Genomic DNA, 17,907 nt, shown 5'->3' with positions numbered 1-17,907 from the left:
AAAGAGACATCGTTGCTCACAAAGAAAATTCTAAGAATGCAACTCAATATTGTTCAAACAAGGCGACTGCGATTATGCTTGCTTAATTGATTGATTTATTTTACGTCAGGACGAAAGATGATATGATGAAATTGATGAAAGGACACTCACAAAGAACACTTATGATCAGGTCGGGATTCGAAAACGGGTCCTCTGGCTGTGCTAAATATTCCACCATGGAGGTCGGCAAATGTAATTATGCGTATAAACATATCTTGAATATTACTTTAGCACTTTAACAGACCTAGATATTAATATCATATAGTAATAACAATATATTTAGTTCAATTACACTTTACAACTTTACCACTTAATATAAAATGGGATGGAAGAGCAAGGTGAATAAGTAACATCACAAGAACACAATGATGGCCAACAAGATCAACTGCTGGATGTTGTATAGTGATCTATTATGTTTTACGTGTCCAAATATTGCTAAGAAAGAATCCAATGGTCAAAACTAAGAACCGGTCAAACGTCGGCAACTCTCCTCTACTTCATAAGAAAACTCGACTCCTTCCGTTGTAAACTGCCAATCGTCATATAAAAATTTGTATCATAGCAAATAAACGAGGTTTAGTCGTTATATCCATGTATTAACCGGGATTAGAACTTAAATATCTGTCTTCGTAGTGCGGTATGCTAACCAGTCTGCCACGGAGGTGAATGAACGTTGTTACCCATTGCTTCGGTTGTTTTTGCGCTATAGCTGTTTTAACTGTGTGTGACAAATCCTAATATATTGATTACAGGTTAACTGCGACTAGCATTTATCTTCACTCAAAATAATCTGCATGTGGACTTTTGGTTATAGAACGTCATTTTTCTGCCTGTGGTAAATCTCTACGGTGAGTCAGTTACGTTTATCAGTTCAATAGAATATTTGGTGGGAAATTACTATGGTGCGTAGGTTAAATGGATTCAATTTATTATGATTTATAACATTCGGTGAGAAATTCCCATGATGTTATGTAGTTATATTCAATTTCTCTCTAATTATTGTAATAGTTTTTTTTAAAAATACCATGACAGAGGGATTTTGAAAACTATATAGTTGAGATTCCAAAGTTTTTTCTTGTGTGTGTGTGTGTGTATATATATATATATATATATATATATATATGTATATATAAACAGATTTGCTTCAATTTTCAACAAAAATCATACTTCGAAGCATCCTGAACTAAATCAAGTACTAACCATCAATAAATAAATTAAGTCAAAATGCAGAAACAAGTAGTTTATTTTAGTAACATTTTGGTAGAAGGTGTTGTCGAATTACAAATCTTATTGTAGGCGCAGAAAGAAAATTGTCTACGGGGAATTAATTTCTGGTGTGTTTAAATGGTTCCTGGAGCAGGCGCAGTGTTGACTTGAGTACTTCCCATGAGATGGCCAGGAAGGGGAGCAGTGTGGACAGATCCTCTGGTCACAGCTACATAACTGAAATGTATGATTATATCTTCAAGAGATGTCGAAAATGACATAATATATAAATTAGTAAGTAACGCCCTTGATAATGGAGTAAAAATATTCAGGTTGCATTAATGACTTTCGTAAAGTTTCTCTCTCATGAAAAATTTGATTCTTTACTGACATTAATTTAAAGTTGGATTAATTTCTTAATGAATTGCATTCACTATTTTAAATAAACTTAAAAACAATTTTTTAATATTTTTTTGCAATATGGATGACTTTGTTTGAATCACAGTCTTTTCATAATCTTGAAAAGTGAGAATTTTAAAATAAATAACTTTTCATTCTCATAGTACAAGAACCTGTACTATAAACGCAATAAATAGGGACGATGGTAATATATACGTAGCAATGTTTGTGAAAGATAATCATGTACTGGATTTTTTGGAGTACTGATAATTTTTCCAAAATTTACAATAGAGTAATGTTTTCAGAGACAAGAACTTTAAGTTATTGGAATCATTTCAAATAATTCATCTTCTGCTTTGTTTTTTACTTCACTTTTCCGTTTATTCACGCAAACAGTTTCACTATTTGCAAATTATCAATTTCACTATCTATACAAAGCAACGATTTATAGTATTTGTAGATAAATGATATATAGCGAAATACAGTGAAAAACCTGCAATAATTTACTAAAATTTTATCAAATTTGAAAATCAGGTCCCAGACAAATTAAACCGTTGATACTCATGATAAAAAATTACCGAGCATTGATTGTTGGCAAAAGTTAATCAGATCAGGTAAAATGTTGCAAATCAGAATTTTCATCAATTGATATATTTTTTAAAAAAATGAAGGTACATACCGAGCATTCTATACTTCAAATACGACAAAGGATGTTAGAGAATGAGATAACTATGAAATCGAAATAGGAGCCGACAGGAGGGTTTGAGAAGGACCTATGAGGGCGTTAAGATTGACCCTGCGAGGAAAGAAGCCCAGCGCTAGAGAGTAATTACTTCCTCAGAAGACTGAAGACTAAGGAGAATTTACGTGTACTCTTCGCAACATCTTATTTGACCGCCCCGAAAGAATTCTAAGTGCCGAAATCGTAAACATTGCACTTCAGCTCTAGGTGAGAGTAGCCAACTTTGAGTAGGTCCTTCCACTAGACGAAAAACGCAGCGGTGATAGGTTTTCAATTTAACACTTTCCATGAACTTATAAACTATATATAATAATATATAATCAAACAGAAATAATAAATTGGAAAAAGAACCTTGAAGGATATCTACGATTCTGCTTGCTCGACTTGAAATTTGAGGGGTTTGAAACACTGAATAGAGTTTTTCTCCACCTGGAGGAAATTGTCATCAAGTTTGTGCAGTAAGAAGCAAATTTGTGAGGAGTATATGCAACATTTTATTTACAATACCTTGCATAATATCGAACAGTTCTCAAAAAACATATATTTTACACGACTTGTCGAGAAAATGTGCTTGAAACACAGGAAGGTGGGAGTCTTCATAAACGTCAATATGTTTTTAAGGGAATAACGTCATTAAGTTATCGTAGAACAGTTGGTTAGGTGCCGCTATCCTTATTTTTCGTCCAGCGTGAAAGGTCGCGGGTTCAAATCCCACCCTCTCCTCTTTCTTTTTTTTTGTTTGCTGAACAGATACCGTTGATATTAGAATTTTTAAAAAATGAATCCGATGCACACTTGAGGGACGTCATTTCTGCGCATATTTCCCCTTAGAAGTTGGAGATTTCCATAATTTAAAGTTAAAACTTTTCTTTTTAGTTATTGTTCATATGTTGTGTTAACACACACATCATGATTAATTCACAAATCACATATATGTATTCAGAATGCAAAATGTAATGTTATTTAAGATATGTATTGTTTGTTCTTCACTGACACCTAAAATATTGATTATTTGATTTCGATATACTAAAAAAAGATATACAGTTATGTTAAGTAGTGTTGTAGTGCAGAACTGTAACGAAGGTTAGCGTTTAATGAGTTCAAATTCCTAACATTGGTAATTTTATGTCCGTTCCTTCGTAATGACTGTTGTCAATCCCCTCACCACCATCTTACCATGCGTCTAAAACTAATAGTAAATCGCTAATTAACATAAATAAATTGCGACGAAGGCCGATACGATAAGAAACTACTAGTAAGTATTTATATAGTGAGTGACACACAAAAAATTCAAAACCTCATAATGATCGTTAATTCCTCACTGCTTTGTATCTAAAATGTTTGTCTTCTTTGAACAGAAAGTTCGAGTATCAGATATAACAAACTTTCCGCACTAACTTTGCAATATTCGAAACCACCATTACAGACTTAGCTCAATGTAACTTGATTCTACGCATTCCACGTGGCATGTGACTTCCTCCTATCATCGAAATAACTTTCTCTTACTATTTCCTTTCCTCTCGTGAAATACAGAGACCAATGTTAACTTCTTAGCACGGTGGATAAACTTTACACCCAACGATATACTCCTGAAAAAAAAACAACTCCTGCCTAGGTGGAGAATCGAACCTACGACCTCGCTCGTAAGAATCAAGCACGCTACCTCTTCTCCAGATGGCTCATGTTAAAATTTGCTACCAGTTTGAAGAAACCAATTCACACATAATGTCATAGCTATCTATAATTTCCTCATGGCAATTTTCATGAGGAAACGAATTCAGATAAAATCGAGAAACGCTGAAAGGGAAAAATGATGAACATGTCTATTGGCGTTTTGTCATATTTTGTAAATTGTGTAAAAATTCCGTGTTTTGAACAAGCAATCGTTTAGTTACGAAGTATTTTGTTGTTTGTTTAAAGTAGGAACAGGAGAGCGAAAAGAAGTCATTTGAACCAGACCCCGTTTGACAAGAAACTTCAGCTTTTTTCCAAAGACTGTATGAAAAGAGATAGGAACGTATGAAATATAAAATATGTGTGAAATTAAAACAATGGAAACCTTGAAAGATAATACTAACGAACTTCAAACTATGAAAAACTCCAAGTCATTTTCGAAATATGAACTTGATGTTTTTCTTTATTATGAAGTGGAGATATGGGACGATACGATCCCTCAGCAAGAAAATTTTAAGTAAGCTACCTCCAACTTTTTCAATGGTCATAATTACTAATTAGGGTCCGGAAGTTGATGAAAAATCAACTTTTTTTCTGAGCCTTAAAAACAATGCTAAACCTGATATCATGTCCGTTTCCCGTCAGTTAGAGCCGGAAAACACTTTCTATTTTACATTTTCGGCCTTTTTTGGATTTTAGTTTATTTGTCAGTATTTTTAACAGTTTTTGTTGCATTTTTACTTATTTTTGAGGTTTATTTTTCTCCTCCCCTGTTGTTTCGTGCATTTTAAATGCATTTACTAGTAAAACTTACATAGGCCTATTTAGATTTCTTGACATGGTTCTTTTAGCAAATTCACCATGAATCGAAAATACGGTCAATGGAAAAGCATAATATTATTCTTAACTGAAATGTTTGGCAATGGATTAAAATACTTTGTGTGAGATCTACTTTGAGGTTCTTTTTCTGGACACTATTATCTCTTTAATCTGTTGTTTTAAAGTAAAATTAGTCACAATATTAAATGCAATTACACTCTGATATACGCGAAGCAGAACTGTATTTTCGGATGCTGGCCGACTACAGTATCATAGGAGGCCCACTCTGAAAGGAGATGAATTGGTTGATTTGGTGTTTTAAGTCAACTTTATGCACAGTAAGGCTAATCGGGACTGGGCCTACAGTTTAAAGTGGGATCCTAACCGAGTGCATAAAATAACGTGAACCGTGTGGTGTAGGGGTATCGTTTGCTTATGGAATGGAAAGTCATGGGTTCAAACCAACTTCTTTGCAAAATCTTTTTCGGGAAGTAAACGGCTTGGGACGAGAATGCTTACCTACGTTTCTTGGATATTTCCGTTGATATTTGTGCGATTTATGTCCAGCATTTCCGGATGCAGAAAGTTGACATGTAAGTTCTTAATATGTGTTAATTTATAACAGCTGAATGAAAGGAAAAGTATTTCCGAAAATCCAGCCAATCACTGAAAGATTAAAAACATTAGTAAAAGCATTACTTGAGGCATGCAAAGTGGCGATGATTATGGAGTGTGGAGGGGCAGATGACCCAGCACTATGCTAAACATTATCTACCAAAGAAAAGAAACTGTCCTTGCCCTCCACCCTCCCCCCACTTTGTCCCATCAGTTTTGAAACCCAATCGCCGACACCGAGCATGCATCGCATAAATATTTACAGTAATATCATATAATATTATATTATGTTATTAGAACACTTCGTACTCGGTAAATAAAAAGGAAAAAATAATAAGGAAAGGGTGGGATTTGAACCTACGATGTTTCGATCTTGACGAAAACAGAAAAAAAAAGGAAGTTCTGTCATCTAACCAACTACTTCAGGAGATTGCTAACAGAAAGCTCAGTAAAACACGTTAATCTCAGTTGAAGCAACATTGTGCCGGAGTTTCGAACCATTTTTCGCCAAGAACCAAGGAAAAGACACACTTTGCAGAATCGTTTGGTGTTGTGCAAGGTATCTTTACTAAACATTTCGCATAACATCATCATAAATTTGCCTTCTTGCATTCAAATGTGACCGCAATTCTTTCCAGGTGGATGAGAACCTGTTCAGTGTTTCACAATGCACATACATTTTCCTATTTTCAAATTCAGAACGAAGAATCTTGAAATATTTTCAACATTCGTATTTCTACTTAAGAATTTTTTGTGTACTGACATATTTTATTACTGCTTTAGGGTATCTTTACTTTATGGAATGTGGAAAGAATGAAAAAAAAATCACGAGCGTTTTAATTCAGGAAGATGAAATGTTGCAAAGTTGGCTACCCTTAGTTGGCTCTGAAGCGCTATGCTGCCAAATTTACTAATTCCGGACTTTGAAATTTTTCAGGGCGGTCAAATATGTTGCGAAGTGTACTTATACTTACGGAGCACCCGCTCCTGGGGCTACGACGGAGCTTGCCAAGGGAGCGGCGAGCGCAGACGACCAGGAAGACCCGAGTGGAATCACCAGGGGAGATCCCCAGGGACCTGTGAGGGTGTTTGAGATGGATCCTGCGAGGGGTGTAGTCCAGCCAAGGGAAGCAAGAGCTGGCACAGAAGACAACACGGCGCCTGCGGATGCGGCAGCCACAAGGGCGAGGAGAGCAACAATGACCTGGAATAAAAGACATAAGAGGAATATAACATTTCCATCATTCCAAAGTGATAACCTAATGAAACGAGAAAAGTATACATTTAAGATGAATTGCTTTCTTAAATGGCACTTCTGTCAGTTCAGTGAAATAATCATTAGCACAGATGTATAAATGCTGCTACAGCGTTGTATGACAGCTTGCAGTGCATTTTTCGATGAGTGTAGTGATCCAGGCACTTTGAGTATATAATATAACAGGCTTTATATTTTTAAAGGATCGCTCTTGTTCAGTGTTGTAACAAGGAAATTTTCGTGTACACTTGAAAGAATATAGACCCTTATTTGAAGTTTTGAAAACTGATATATATTATATGAACTGATTATATCGTGGTGAGGATATTTTTGATAAACGCAGCATGAAATTTCGAATTTCTTGCTATAATCAGTTTGATATAATATGCATAGGGAGGTCTGAAATGTAGAAGTTATTTCATGGAAAATATTTTTTAATATTAAAATGATAACGCCCGAGCTCGCACACACACATAACCAACTCAGGTTAAATCTATTTCATGCTTTAAAGATGTTCAACTAACGATGTTCAAGACGTGTAAAGTTTTTGATGATTAGTATTTCAATCCAACCAACGTGTATGTCACATTAGGTGGTGAAGATTTTGTGCCGTTTCTCAATTTGTTTTACCATACACCCGCACACTTACCTTCATACTGAGATTTTTCTACGTTCTTGGAACACAGTGAATTATGACAACCTGATAATGAATCGAGTATATATAAGAATTTCAACGGACGTAGAAAAGTATTAACCTTGAGAGGATGGAAGCGATTTGTACGTAGTCTAGAAATATGTTTAATAATAACATTTCCTTCACTTTGAAGAGTTGTGATTTGCAATTAGATATTCAGGTTGTTTATAAAAAAGTATGCCACTCATATTTCACACGTTTCTAAGGTGATGTAGAATGATACTACGATTACATCATTTGGAATATCCGTTTCTGCATAAGATTTCATTCTTGCATGATACTTAGAAAGATTATATATACAAACCATTTCAACGCTTAATTCAAATTAAACATACAATATCATGCCTAAATGACAATTAAAATCATTATCTTCTCCATAAAGCCATCTTATTATTGAACACAAAGCATTCATTATTATATTTTTAATCATAACAGAGTAAATTGGAAAATTATTGAATTTTATACCTGATATTCAGTTCAGTCTTATTTTTAAGGATTTATGTACATTTCTTGAATTGTGGATAGTAGTAACTCGTATCCAAAGGAAAATGAAAATACCTTTATTCCATTTATTTTCTCATTTTCAATGGTAAAGACATTCCACGTTTTGGCTCCATTCAACCATACATAGCCCACACCTTACGTCTCTACATTTTTAATATTCTCTTATCAAAATTTCAGATTGAGTATTCTAAATTTGAAGAAAATTATTGAATTCAGGTGGGCAAGAAATACACATAAACAAATACGCATTCAGTTAAGCACGCACACATGCGAGCACCGACCTCCGTGGTGGAGTTGTCAGAGTATCACCTGTGAAACCAGAGGCCCCAGGTTTGATGAAAGCAATCAACATGGATTCGATGGAAGTAATCAACATGCATCGAAAGGGAATGAAGTTTGAGGCATATGCTACAATGAGCAGTTTGGCCATCAAGTTCATTCAATTTCTCTGAGTAGTAGGTCATTCACGTTACTCTGAATTCACTTGAAATCCACAAATGTAAAAAAAAAAAAAAAAACACCGTTTGCTCGGTTGTCGAGACTAATAGAGTAGTTGTATTTACGGGGGGATAAACCCGAGAAAGTATGAACTCTCCTCAAGCAGGTTTGGCTATACTTAAAACTAGCTTAACATGGCCATATGAGTTTTTGCTCTAGTGTGAAACCCCGTATAATCCAAGATTTTTGTAAAAAAGCCCTCATGGAATCCATGAGAAAGTATGACCCCCTCAGATTGATGAGGCTACACTTACAAAAGGCACTTCTGAGAGATTGTTGTCCATAAATTTGTTAAAAATATGCCCCTCTTGTGGCCATACTTAAAACTAGGCCACACACACACACACACACACACACACATATTTACTTCTGGTTTAAGTTCAATTGGATACCAGCTTCAATTTCAATGTAATTCTTCTAGAATTGCTCCGTGACTCTCTCATTTCTTACATCATAAACATATGATTTTTCTCCTATGAGAATGACAGTACATATGGTGTCATCGGGTAAAGCCTCGTGGAATTCACAGATAATTTTAATGTTTGTCCTGTCATTCACCACAACTTGTTTCCTTTTTGAAGTGTTGATTACAAACATGGGTCTCCGTGCTTTGAATTCATCTGGAGTGTAATACATGTCAGTATTGCCTGTAGTGACCCTCTTGAAAGCCGAAAATGCCTCATATAATTTGAGGAAATCATCCTTGGACATGTCTAAATTGTAATTTTCTCTAGGGAATACCTCATTTCTGCCATTTTTAAGATATATGTTCTTGATGTTGCAGTTATCAAATTTGCTTGAATTTTTTTCCTGATTATTGTGTCTCCCAGTCTGAAACAATACCACCACAAAATCAGGCATGTCATATTGAATACTGGAGAATGAATTTGTGGCATCAAACTCATAATATGTACCAGATGCGGGCTTCTGTACGCATTGATATGTGTAAAATTGCAGAGGAATCTGTGGATTTTTTAGGATATCAGCTTTGTATTTAAGAGCATAACTGGCCTCATATTCAACAACCGGGATTCTTAGCTCCATAGTCTGAATAATGCATTTGCCTTCATCAGGTAAGGTATTGGGCAGAGCTTCTCCTGTAGGGTTTAATGTACTGTACCTCATCAAAGCATTGTTATCATTTGCAGCTCTTCTAAATGTAATTCTTAACCCCCCCTTCCACATAATATCTTTGTAATCCGAGAAGAATCCTGGCAACAGGCGCATGGGGAACAGCACTGTATGATTTTTAGATAATATCTTATCACCAGCCTCAAATCCACCGATTTTGTAGTATGAAGCCTCGGTTTTGGATAATTTTAATGTGGCCAAAGCTGTGGAGGTAATACCGGGATAATCTATTCTGTTTATAACAACACCATGCTTTCTGATCTCAATTTCAGAGAACAGATGCGGCACAAAATTGTCCACCAATCTTATGTTTGAATTTGCCGGACAATCTGTTCCATCCAGCTTTACAACATCAAATTTGATGTATAGATCTGCTCTGTGGGGGTGTATAAAGCCGTCCCCTACATCAAGATCAACCTCGATTTCTGTGTTGGGTTGATTTAAATTTGCAAATGTCCTCCTGTTTGGAAGGAATGATTGTAGCTCATAACTCTCAATATTTTCCATTGTATGTATTTTTATTTAAATGTTAATCTCTATGATTGCAGTTGTTGTGGCTCCAGCAAAATCAACTAATTCTTCTTTTTCATTAGTGACCATCAATTCAATGTAATCTATTCTATTATGGCACACAGGAAAATATAATGTTGGGGATGGATTGTAGATGATTGGCTCCATGAATTCAGAATTAGGTTTGAATGTTGCAATGATGCCGGTTTGTTTGTGAGTGCCTATGCCATTTGATTTGGTGATCATACCCTCTACTACATTGCAGTGAATATTCAGAGTCTCTATGGCTAAGAATTTGGGTATATTCATAGCAGTGTGTTTGATGGCTGCTTCAAGTTTTGTGTTGTTCTCAAAGCCTAACAGCTCTCCTATAGTACCCAGATCCACTGTTTCTGTAGCAGATACAATCTCTACTCTGTGAGTGACAGAATTTTGACTTAACACTACACCTCTGGGTAATTGAGCATTTAGAGTGGATAGATTATATTGCCCTGGAGTGATGACAATTTTTTGATCCCCTACTGCAATTTTGTTGTTGTGGTGTGTAATATTAGGGATGAGGTACATGCCGTAAAATGCTCTGAGAGCTATTGTTTTGGGATACACTATGTCATCATGTAATTTGAGTTTCAATATTGAATTTTGGCTGGTGAGATGGAATACCCCCATGATGTTTCAGATACCACAAGGCTTTTTGAAAATTTTCAATTGATGGTTTATTTATTTGAGACATATATCTGAGAACAGATAAACACAAATGTCCACAATTAACATCTTTGAAATTTTGAACACGGGCATTATTGTAATAAAGATTAGTTGATTTTAGATATTTTACTAAATTTTCAGGCGGAATACCTCCAAATGAATCAAACACAAATGCCTCATTGTTTAAATATTTAAGATAACAGATCCAGTGAGTGCCCTGATTTTTGTACTTATCCAAATTAACAATGCCACACTCTTTGTTGAGTGGTTGTTCCGGTAAAGAATCAGACATGTACACACCTCTAAAATGTTTGATGCCCAGTGGCTTGATTAAAGCTTCAATATCTTGGTTTGTAAGCGGCTCTTGTTTTTTTTAAACTTACTCATGGCTCTCTTAACACCTTTGCCTTGTTTCTCCATGGCCAGGTTATGGCGCTTCTGCTCATCTAATTCTGCCTTATTCTTCTTGGCATCTATTACTGTTTTTGCTATGGCGGCTGAACCCCCAGCCAAGCTCCCCACAGCCCCGAGAGCAGCTAAGATGGCAGGGATGGTAAATATGAATCCCCCTGTATGCAATTTTTTCCTGGATTGCTGTAATTTTTTTAATTGGGGTGTGCTAAGCAACAATTTCATACCATGGCCCTTTGCAAGACAAGAGCTTTTTTTCTTCCGCTGCTTTTTGGTCAAAAGGCTATCAATAGTTTTAAGAGATTTGAGACCTGCATAAGGTATTTGATACATAACACCCTTGGCCTTCATTGTAGGTTTATTATATACATATTCACAACCCCCACCCCAGTTTTTGTTTGGTGCTCATAGCTATGGTGGTTCCCAATGCTGCTATTCTCTCACTCAAAGAAGCATCTTTGCTTACAAATCTACCAAATGCAGCCTCTTCTAATTTCTTGTCTGCAACATGTCTCTTGTCAAGATCAGAATGTGTGTTGTATGCTATGTCATGGTCTCTACAAGCAGCATCTAGGGGATTTACACCAGGATCACCTCTGTTTAATCTATGATCCAATTTTGTGCCTGGACCACAATACTGATAGCCTGGAATGTGTAGTTCAAATGGCAGCTTGTTTATAATGTCATTAACCAACCCCCGACCCTCAGAAATATTCCAAAATTTAGGTGGTAGAGTATTAATAATTTTTATGAGATATCCAATGCCCTTAGTGTCATTCACTATAAAATTAGACAATTTTGTGCTTATCATGTCCATAATTCCAACCTTTTCATTGTAAAAATTGTGGTTGCCAGCATTTTCCTCCCCAGCTATCACCAGCAACCTATCTACAAGTTTCCTGAAATCATCAACCCACACAAATTCTTTAGGCAGGGTGTTGTATTGTTTGATTCCACTGCCTGTCTTGATCTGTGACCATATGGGCTTGATTAAATTGTTGTATTTTGCCCCACTGCTAGACTTGACTCTTTTTTGTGTGGGATCATTGTTCTGGTATAGAGCATCTGATTTTATTAATATTTCTTTGTAATAATCATAATCTTGATCTGTATAGCTGCCAGGCCTCTTCCTAGTTATCAGTTCCCACAACCCAGGTGTGCCAGGATATTTAACAAAAGCACCTTTTTCTCCGAGACGAGATTCTGAATAAACAATCAGATCATCCCCCATAAAAGTTACTCTGAAATTGCCAATTCTATGTATGATGCTGCCATCAAGCTCTGTGTCAGCATATAAGCCAAACACCTCATCTTTGTTGTCTTTAGGTGTGGTTAAATATTTTTGAGCAAGAAGACCCAATTCAATAGGATCCTGAGTAGCTTCAATTCTTCTAGGAGCAATAGGACTAGGTGTATGAATACTGGAAAGTGGGGTGAATGGATAATCTAATATGTTCCTGGCAGCTACAGGTACAAGCTCCGTGATCAAATCTTGATTTTGCTCTGTAACAGTTTTGATATTCTTACCTAAATTATTAATAGCATCAATTACAGGCTGTTCTGTTTATTTGTGTTTTTCATAAATTCCACGGTTCTGTGATTTCCATCCCTTAAATCTTTTTACAAGATAATCTCTTAACTTAAGATCATCAATAATTGGTCGTTTCATGGTTATTTATTTATGTCTCAACGTCTAGAAAATCGTTGATTTTATTTCTGTATTTTCCACTATTAGGTGTTCTTGTCATATCAATAGTGACAAACCCATAACTGTCCTGGTTCCAGCACCTACTGCAAAACTTGGAAAAGTCATTGTAGCTCAAGTCCCCACCTACATATTCATCATGTATGTGTTTGAGGTTGGTATGATCTTGATGAAACACACATATAAAATTGCTGTTGTCTCGGATCAGCTGCTTGGGTATTTTAGAAAAAGTCTGTGCCAGGTAGAAGCAATCAATGTTTTTGTGTCGGCCCTGTGTAAAGAAATTTCTAACCTTGTTTTGATTATCCAGTATAATGTCATCAAACACAACAACAGAATTATCGAGACATTCTTGAAGTGGCTTAACATCTGGTTCAAAAGTGGCTATATCCAATCCATCATATAGCTTCATCAACTGCTGATATTTTAATTGTTCCAAGCTCTTAGAGAAGACATACAAGTGCCTGTTTTTCTAGTCTAACCAGTTGGGTGCCAATAAAAAATTATCAACCATTAGTGTAGTTTTACCACAAGCTGATGGCCCAACAATAAGACATCTAATATTTTCAGGCAGCAACTTGCCATTTCTCTTATTCTGTTGTTCAGGTTCTGGCAGCCTTTTTATAACATCCCAGGTGCTCATATTATTATTTTGTCTGCATCGATCCAGCTGTTTTCCGGATGACCCAGCCATTTGACAAATAATTTGCTGCCTTTTCTGCGGATTATTTTTTCTATGAGATATGTGTCAGGCTGTTTAGTTTTGCTGAGCTCTTGTTCATAGAACCTGCCTTTGAGAATTTCTCCTCGGTGATCTTTTATTATATATGTGTTAAGGGTCCCAGGTTTAACTTGAACCACTGTAAATAATTCAGTGCTCCAGTTTCTCGTAAAGCCTCTTTTGAATAAGTGCTTATATTTGCTGATTCTTACTTGATCACCAACCTTGTATTTGGCCTTTCTTGTTGTTGGCTGGTATCTAGGATAATAAACAGTCCTGATCAATTTTTGCTCATCAGATGAAGTTACTTCAGAGGGTTTCATGTTGATTGTGGAATGGACCGAGTTGTTATATTTATGTAGAAGTTCTGGAAGAATATTAAGCCATTTATAATTACCTTGAAGTGTAAATTGTTTATACATAAGATTTTTTAAGGTTCTGTTGAATCTCTCTACAATTGAGGCCTTGAGGTCACTGTAACTCGAGTAATGTTTTATTGCCTGGCTTTTAATAAATTGTTGGAACACTGAATTATAAAATTCTTTGCCATTATCTGTTTGCAAATAGCGCGGGGATCTTCCTGAATGATTGATGATTGTCCTGAGGGCTTCTGTAACACATTTTCCAGTCTTGGATTTGAGTGGCACAGCCCAGGCAAATTTTGAAAATGTATCTATTACAGTAAGTAGATACTTGTAGCCCTTGTTGATTTTGTCTAAGTTTTTCAGCTGTCCACTTGCCAACTCAATCAAGTCGCTCTGCCATAAATCATCTATGCCCTTTGTGACTACTGGGAGTCTCTTAAAATTATGTCTGGCTTGTCTGTGTAATTCATCAACAATAATTTCTCTAGACATAATATGTAAACAAGAATATTGCAACTATGGGGTGTTCAGCAGCTGATACTGCAGGATTTTCTAAATATAATTTGTCCCCTATTTGTATTTTAAATTCCAGAGTGCCATCATCTTCAGTATAGGCTGTTTCTAATGTATTGGGGTCTGTAAAATCCTCTAACTCTACACTGGTGATTTTCACTTTGTTCTCAGCATTTGTTATTGATAAGGTAGGGTAGTGGTGTGCCTGTGGTTGAAGCCAATATTTGATCTTGATTGGTCTCAGTGTGCCCCCAACAAAAAACTGGTAATAAAATTGTGCAGGAGACAGCATATATATTTTGCCACCTGGTGTAAATGGTGAATCATATTCTTTGTTGGGGATGCTGTACAATTCAAGAATTACTGTATGTTTTGGATTCTCGATTATGCCCGTTATTTCTTTTTCTGCTGTAAGCAATCTGCTTGTTACAGATTCAAGGTGCTCATTGATGGTCCTAACAACATCATCATGGCCTGGCTTGATCTTTATGTCCACAACAAGTTTCTTGTATTGTTGCACAATCTCTTGAAGCTGGGTGGCAAAAACAGACAGAGCATTTGCTTGATTGGATTCCATGGTCCCTAGCTGTTGCTTGATATTAGCTACAATTTGCTGTAAATTTTCAACAACTGCCAATTTTGAATTTTGAGCAGTAAGATCATGGACCTGTCTTCTGATATCCTCAAACAGGGCATGCAGTTCATTAATATGTTGATTGGTTGGTAGAGTGGCCACTGTCTGAGTGAGTTGTTTGATCTCTGTCTGGATATTCTTGATATCTTCTGATTTCAATATGCGATTCACTGTTCTCTTAATATTTTTAAGTTCCTGTGATGTGGGAAGATTTGATACAGTATTTTGCAAAAATTCAAGTGCCAATTTCACATTGTTTAATTCAGAAGCATCAGCCACATTTTGCATAGCATTTTGGAGCAGGGCTATATCTGCCTGAGTGGGTGTTGATTGCTGTAAAATTTCAAGCTTTGTTTGGATATCATCGATCAAGTGATGAAAATGAGATAGTTCAGATTCAGTGTTGAGGTTTTCAAGCTTTGTGATTTGGTGCTGGACACTGACAAGAGTGTCTACAATCCCAGGCAATCTGGATTCTAGTACATTTGCCAAATCACTTTGCACTGCTGCTATTGTACCTTCAAGATGGGTTATGGAACTTTGAATTTTTCCAAAATCTTCATATGTTTCAAGTTGCAGCTTAATATTTGATACACTCCGAGTTATTGCATTCAAAGCATCAGAAGATGGCAAGTTGTTCATAAAATTTTCAAGTGTCTCAATTTTTTCTTTAACCTCGGCTATGGCATTGTTCAGAGGGTCCAGATTAGGTATTTGGAGTGACTGAATCTGTTCTTTTAGAGTAGAAATAACTAGATCAAAATCTTCTTGTGATTTTATGCTTTTGACAATTGCTTGGAGCTGTGCCTGGACATTATTAATCTGCTCCTCTAATTGCTGTTTCAATTGCTCAGAGTTGGTGGCCTGGGTCTTAAATTTGGCTTGAAGAGCTGCCACAGCTTCTTCCAAACTTTGAAAATTATTCAATGTGGCCAGGTCAGTATATTTCTGAAGCAGCAATTTGAGTTCTGAGTCAATTTTAAGAAGAGGGTCCATGCATTGTGATTGTAAATTTGTAATTTCTAGTTGAAGACTGGCATTGAGTGTAGTTTGCAAAGCTTGTAAATCACTTCTTAATTTCTTGACTCTGACATCAAGCATCAGAATCTCGTCACTGTGATCTTCATGTCTTGTATGGCCAAATATATCATTAGGCATTTTTGTTTTAATGGTTATTTATTATAGAGTATCTGATTCTTAATTCTATAAAAAAAGGTATAAGCTTGTCATAAGATCCAGGGACCTCAATATATAAGCAGTCACCAGCAGAAACAGTATATACAGTGCCAGAAACCATGTTTGAGTGCTTAATTCTATAAATATTTCTCCCTACTGAAATTTTAACATCACCCTCGGGAGTTGTAATAAATTGCAATTGCCCACCTACAGGTAATTGGTAATGATTTAAATTATTGTTAAATATGTACAATATTTTGCCTGTTTCATCATCATTATCTGTAAGTATGCTGTTCAGATGAATAATTAACAAGCCACTCAGTTTAGACAGCATATCAGGAGAGGGTTGTGGTGTTGGCAGGTCCATAATAGCCTGTTTTTTGAACCCAAATAAGTTCATAGGCATGTTTATTTATTTCAAATCATGCTCTGTAATTGGGCATTGTTTCCCACTTTTCAAATCACAATGACCCCAAGGTAGAGTATGTATGCAACATGATAAAATGCATCTCTTATCATCATGTGGGTCCAGGGCCACTTTTCTTACAACATTTGAAGTCAACAAGTGATCCTCACTCTGAATTCTATTTTCTGATGTTCTGATTGTGCTACATGATTTGAGGCAATTTTTATAATCTTCAAATTGGAGATCTTTTTCCACAGTTACTCTGCCAATGCCCTTGGCCTTTTTGGCAACAACACCACTACATGTTTCAAAACTGTACATCTTGGCCCTTAACCCAGCAAATTTCACAATAGCATCACCACATGTCTCATCTTTTAACTTGCCAGGCACCTTTTTGTTGTGGGGTTGAATTCTTGTATGTTCACTGGTATCAAAATATTGAAACAATTCAGGCTGTGACATATCTTGATAAACATCTTCTGTTTGAATATCAAGAATAAAACTATCCGTGTCCATGTACAATAATTTTACACGATCACCATAAAAAGGTTTCAGTACATCATAATACAATATTAACATATGTAATTTGGACAATTCCAATATCACAGCCCCTACATAAATAGGTTTATCAAATTTGATCTTTGTTTTCATCATGTTGAAAAGTGCCATGTGCTCATCATAAATTCTTCTATAATTGAAGTTGGGCTTTGCAACCAATTTTTTGCTCCGGCTGGGGTCAGTAATTATTTTAACATCGGTATGTTTTCTGACATTTTCAATTGTTTTGCCATACACAGAATTCACCATCAATTTAAACAAGCTCTTATCAAATTGGCTCTTTGCAGATGTTCGAAGCTCCGTGTTTGTATCAATGTATGGTTTCAACCATGTTGAGTGCCTGAACCTCAAAACTTTTCCAATTTTGGTCACTTGAACACCATGTTTCATCAGGAACTGGAGGTTTTTGTAATATATGACATAGCCTTGTTTCGGCTCCAGAGTCATCATGAGCTTCTTCTGTTTAGAGCCAGGTGAGCACTGAACCTCGGGAATTGGGGGCAGATCAGAAAATTTGTTGTGCAAATCATCAGGAATTGTCAGATCAACCTCTAAGAAGAGGCCACAGTTACTGTCATCAAAATCCTGAAGATCTTCAATATTGAAATCTTCAACCCATTCAAGCCC

General features: G+C 36.0%; 1 protein-coding gene across 1 annotated transcript; it reads right to left on the bottom strand.

Annotated features, from left to right (window-relative positions):
* Positions 1–1,363: 1,363 nt before the first annotated feature.
* LOC145987949 (uncharacterized) lies at positions 1,364–7,510 on the bottom strand. Its single transcript, XM_083122792.1, has 3 exons — positions 7,399–7,510; positions 6,469–6,698; positions 1,364–1,482 (listed from the first exon to the last, which is right to left on the bottom strand). Exons 1-3 carry the CDS (start codon positions 7,402–7,404, stop codon positions 1,380–1,382), a joined length of 339 nt encoding a protein of 112 aa, XP_082978918.1. The 5' UTR covers positions 7,405–7,510; the 3' UTR covers positions 1,364–1,379.
* Positions 7,511–17,907: the final 10,397 nt, after the last annotated feature.

Source organism: Lepisma saccharinum, chromosome 1 (genome assembly GCF_977018435.1).
Source record: "Lepisma saccharinum chromosome 1, izLepSacc3.1, whole genome shotgun sequence".
NCBI classification, from domain to species: domain Eukaryota; kingdom Metazoa; phylum Arthropoda; class Insecta; order Zygentoma; family Lepismatidae; genus Lepisma; species Lepisma saccharinum.
The sequence above is the reverse complement of the archived record's forward strand: the minus strand, read 5'-3'. Positions and strand labels throughout refer to the sequence as shown.